Source organism: Triticum dicoccoides, chromosome 4A (assembly GCF_002162155.2).
Source record: "Triticum dicoccoides isolate Atlit2015 ecotype Zavitan chromosome 4A, WEW_v2.0, whole genome shotgun sequence".
NCBI lineage: Eukaryota > Viridiplantae > Streptophyta > Magnoliopsida > Poales > Poaceae > Triticum > Triticum dicoccoides.
Window position 1 is genome coordinate 692,865,584 of NC_041386.1, and position 5,412 is coordinate 692,870,995.

The 5,412-nt window shown below is 42.4% G+C and overlaps 1 protein-coding gene across 1 annotated transcript in view; it reads right to left on the reverse strand.

Moving 5' to 3' along the window:
* Positions 1-1,687: 1,687 nt before the first annotated feature.
* Positions 1,688-5,412, reverse strand: part of LOC119287963 (protein DECREASED SIZE EXCLUSION LIMIT 1-like) — a 7,941-nt gene continuing 4,216 nt past the window's right edge. The window contains exons 9-13 of the mRNA XM_037567576.1: positions 3,649-3,731; positions 3,437-3,528; positions 2,652-2,758; positions 2,304-2,367; positions 1,688-2,075 (exon numbers count right to left, since the gene is read on the reverse strand). Coding sequence (XP_037423473.1) covers positions 1,938-2,075; positions 2,304-2,367; positions 2,652-2,758; positions 3,437-3,528; positions 3,649-3,731 — 484 coding nt within the window. The 3' untranslated portion in view covers positions 1,688-1,937. The remainder of the gene's footprint in view (positions 2,076-2,303; positions 2,368-2,651; positions 2,759-3,436; positions 3,529-3,648; positions 3,732-5,412) is intronic.

The window sequence follows — 5,412 nt, forward strand, 5'->3', positions numbered from 1 at the left end:
GAAACGCAGCAATTATTCAAGAGATTAGAATTAGAGCTTCTTCTTTCGTTTGTAATTTTATGTTTGAAGGTCGTGCGGCTAATAGAGACGCATATAAACTTGCTAAGTTTTCACTCTCGTTAGGGCTGGGGCGCCACGTGTGGTTTGGCCAACCCCAGGCTTCAACTTGTATTCCACATGTTGTGGACTTTGGTGATGAATAAACTGGTTTTCACCCCTCAAAAAAAAAAAGCAGCGCCTCTCCGGGTTCCTCACGGTGTCGGCCTCCCGTTTTCCCGCCGAATTTACATCCGAGTCAGAGACGAGCAGGAACTTCATCGCCATGGCTGTGTTTGCAGGCCTATAAACACCTACGCGCACCCTCCGTCCAAGCAACACCACAAGCATTGGCTTCGACCTCGAGTTTGATCTCCTCGCCTCAAATTAAGCTAGAGCCTAGCGCGCAACAGTAGCCCGACCACCGAGCAAGCAGATGGCGGCCGCCGGGATGGACAGGTTCGCGGCCACGATGGTCTTCTGCGAGGCGCCGTTCGACGGCACCCTCGCCCCCGCGGTGCCCACCGGCAACGACGACGACAAGGCCGAGGGAGCTGCCTCGGTGTTGGAGGTGGCGTCGGCGTTGATGGAGGCGGCGAAGGAGTACTTCTCCGGCCCCGCGTCGGAGCAGCAGCAGCAGCAGCAACCGGGCAGGGACAGCGTGCCGGCCTTCTTGGACGCCGTCGGCCTGGAGTATTATTAGCACAGTAGTATGGACCAGAATTAACGTACTTGGTTTTGTTAAAATTTCGTTCTAGTAGTGATTGCACTAGTGTACTAGGATGTTGTTTGTTTTGGATGAGTGCTGAGTTAGCCTCTGTACATGAGGCATTATAAATTTGTAATTTGCCTTGGGAATCGCTGGACTTTATGCTGTGATATTCTACCTGAGTTTTCTTTTTTTGAGAAATAATATTCTACCTGAGTTCATCCTTGGATATGTCCCGAACTCCCGATACGTAAACTTCCTAAAAACTTCTCTGCCCCCTGAATTTCAGTGGGTGGGGCCCTTTCCTCCCCGTTCTACAATCATATTTATCCACCTTGCTTATATTACGTAAACCATGTAACCTCTACGTAGGTGCGAGAATTGCTTTTGTTGCTCGGCCTCCATGGAAGTCTTCAAATTCAAATTTCAAATTTCATCAGAAGTCATATTTTTACATTTCAAAAAATTCTAAAAAAAAATTACAGAAGGCACAACACACATGTGTGTAAATTTTCAGAGCAAAATACGTTGAAATGAAGGTTGTGCAAAAAAAATCTAGGACTTTTTAACACACGATATTTATCCTTTCGGGCCATGAATTTATCTTTTGTGTATACATCACATTTCAAGGTATTTCATCATAAAAATTTACACACATACACATAACATTCTTGTTTACTTGCACAAATTTTTTCAGATTTTTTAAACCAAAAAGTTTGAATTTTGATATTTTTCAAAAATTTCAAGCTCTAGTGAGCTCGGTCACCAAACGTCCGTCCTCATATAGGTGTAGCATTACCCGTACGATATCAAGGTCTCACAAGCTTTTACCTACTCGCCAGAACGAAGAGAAAAAAAAAAAAGTAAATATACTACGAGCCAACATAATTTTCTATTCACTTCTTTAGATGGTTACCCACTTTCAACTAACAGCACACCTCATGCAAACCGGAAATTATCTTACCAGGCCATGATCATCGTGTAACAGTTCAGTTCTACGATTAACTAGGTTACACTAAGTTACAGACGACAGATGAACGTTCCTTTTTTTCACCATAAATTTCACAAAAACTTGTTTACTGTCCTCTACATACATGTATGGAAATTTCTTTATCAATCTACTGAAGCCAACAGATACGATGTTTCACCAAGTTACAAACACCATGATCATATGGCACACCATGATCCGATTCTATTTCTCAACCTCCTCTATTGCTATGTCAACTTTGCCGGGCGTTTTGGGAGGATACAGCTCCCATAACGCAACCGTGGTATCCGCCGAGCATGAGGCCAGCAATTTGCAGTCGTGTGAGAAAGTCACCGCAGCACACTGCCAGCAAAAAGAGGAAGCATGTAGGTTAAACTACATGTCGAGCGGAAATTGACCAAGTTCTACGTAAGGAGAAAACTGAGCCGATTATCAATCTCATGACCCATATTCCAATTGAAGTAAACAGGAGAACTGAAAAGGACATTGTTGGATTTTGGGACTAATCGAGGGAGGACAGATGCAAAAAGAAAATGTGGAGAGAGCAACTAGATGAAAGAAGCTGCATACCGTAGCGCTGTGATACTTTAGAATCGCTAGCGCATTTCCTTTATTGTAGTTATACACTCGAATCCTGCAAATGATGCAAAACACCTGAAAGATTACACAAATGCAACAATGGCAAACTCAGGTAAACAACTAGAAGCATGCTTCTCAGGTGGACATCACCTACTCCTTGTCCAACTTTGCTTAACTCCTCTTCTGCGCACATAATGCTACCTATTTCCTGTTCTCCATCTATCCTACTGTCATCTTTTCTCTGTCTTGCACTTCTGCTCTATTTTTCTTAGCTGTTTTGCCATTGTTGTTTATTTCCCCTCCTGGTCACCAGTAAAAGCTAAGAATGGGGAAACAAACCTGTGATCCCAACCAGCAGTTGCTGCAATCTTGTTGTCTGGCCGAATCGCTGTACCCGCTACACCAGGTCTCTCGATTTCTATTTCGTTCCTGAGAGAAAACGTGCCCTGTAATCAAGACAGCTACATTTCAGTTATGAATTTCAAAAGTATTGCTTCCTAAATTGAAATTGTAAGCACTCAAGTGCAGGTGATGCTTGTGATGAAACGGATGCAAAAATCACACAAGTAGTTGACATGTCAAGCTATTGAGTCTGAATTAATATGAAGCAGATTATAAAGAGATGCTCGATTTCCTTAGTGTGTAAACTAGTTAGCACTACATGTATGAATCACATGGACATATTGCTCCAAATCTGGGCTGATATCCAAGTATGAAAAGCTGATAAACTGACATCTCAACACAGCTGTCAATTTGGATACGCAAGCACTCATCCACCTTCTGAAAAGAGGATATAATACATAACACCGCACCATCAATTTTTACATAGACTTGTTGAACGCAAAGTCCTTAACTGATAGTGGCTTGCCCACTACTACTTCCCACAGTAAGCACATCTTAGTTCTTACATGTCTCAAGTGTTATTACTAATTGTTAGAAGCACTTTCTGGATGTATGACTGTGTCAGGATATACTTGAGAATATTACTAAAACTGTACTGGGAGTGACATAACGTAGAACTCAAGGTGAAAACTCGGGTTTGTAGGGTACTACTCACAGCATGCATTTTCATGAAAAGGAGCTTATATAGCAGGAAACAGAACATAGAATGATTGATGTCACACCTTCTGATGATCAAGGGCAAACATGGCTATTTTATTATCAGCACCTCCTGAGATCCCACCGGTGCATAAACCGTCAATAGCAATGGATAAAGCTGCACGCCTGCATCTTATTAGATCATACGTTGTTTCATTCCATCAAAGGAAGATAAAGATAACTACTCTTGAAAATGGCAGGTTACACAATTGAGTTAAAACTGGGTGTAGCAAGGGACCTGATTCCGAATGATACTTCACTGAAGATAAGGGTGACCCAGGCTTTCGTACATCCCACCAAAGAGTGCTTCCATCTTCATAACTGGTGGCCGTAAAAGCGATGTTTATTAATAAAATGAACATGCACATTTTTCAATCTTGACCCTAGAATTGTATTTTAACTTTGAACTGTTGAATCAGTTTAATTCACCCCCTTTGGCCCTATCCCGTTGAAAACTTATGAACTTTTTAAAAGGTCGGAAATAGTCAACTCAATATGATAAAGAGGATTCAATACTCCACAGATGACATGTAGCTAAACTTTTTAATAGTCAAAATATGAAATCCTCAATTTCCTATAAAGTTTTTTCCTGATAGTGACAAACTGAAAATGAATGAATAGTCAATCTGACAAAAGAGCTATTCGCCAAATTTCCTAAAGAGTTCTGGAGTCCACCCAAAAAAGTGATTTTATTATTAAAAAAAATCCTGATTTCTATTTTTTTTTATTAAGTGTAGAAGTGATGACACGTGTCATCTCTGTCAGCACAAAACATTTTAGGATAGGGCCAAGGGGTAAAATAAACTGATTCAAGAGTACAAAGTTAGAAACAACTGGTTTCAGAGTTCAAGGTTGAATGCCGGCGCTGAACGCAAGCAAGGAAATAGGGTAAAAAAAAGGACTGAGGAAATCCTTTTCATTCTGGAAAATGTTACTGACATCACTTTAACCCAGAAACATACTATGGGATTGTTTATCATATCAAGTACTAGAGATCAATTTACCATATTTAGGTACCAACCTATGTTTTTAAGGCGGTAAAGCGTCATAAGGCGGAGGAGGGCCGCTCTGACGCCTAAGCGCCAAGGCGAGGCGGTAAGGCGAGGCAAGGCGACGCCTTAAACATTGCAGGAAAAGAGTCATCAATAGGTCTGCACATATTAATACTAGAAAAAGAGCAATGGCTGAGAGATGGGCCACTACTTATGCACCTCCCAGTGGCCCAAAAGCCCATCTAGTGGCCATATACACCCCCGTGACCTAATTCCACTATCTCCTTCCCTTCTTTCCCACCACAGCCGCCACGAAGCCACACCCTTCTGGTCCTCCCTCCCTCCTCCAGTCCCCTCTCCTCTTCATGGCCCCACCCTTCTCCCTCACAGCAGCAAGCCCCAGGAACCCCCAGTCCTCCCTCCTCTTCATGGTGCCGGGAGACAGCGGGGCCGTCATCTCCAAGCCCCAGGAGCAGCCAGAACTAGGGCAGCCACAGCCGTACACTTCATGTCTGTCTAAGGCGGGGTAGACGCCTTGCCATCCTGGGGCGCCTTGACGCTTAGGCGACGACTAGGCGACGCTTAGGCGACGCCTTAAAAACATAGGTACCAACTATTGAAGATGAGATCATATTAAGATATCACTACAGTCATAATGTGACTAGCCAAAAACTCATGCCATAATACTAAATTCTTGAACCCTTGAAACATACTCACTTCAATTAATGGATTTTATTTTGTAAGATAAAGCTGCTTTGTTGTTTCACACAACACAATCAATTCAATTGTGTAAGTGCCATACACTCATACTTGTAATCTTTACCTGTGAGCTAATCAAATGAATATGCATCAACAATATCATTTGACTATGTGCTGCACATACCCATGGAATACACACAACAATGGTCATGGCACATTGTGAAGCAGGAACAAATCTGTATGCTGCATATAGTCATTTGTCCACTTCACAAAACATCATCATTACACTTGCAACAAGAATTTGATCAAGT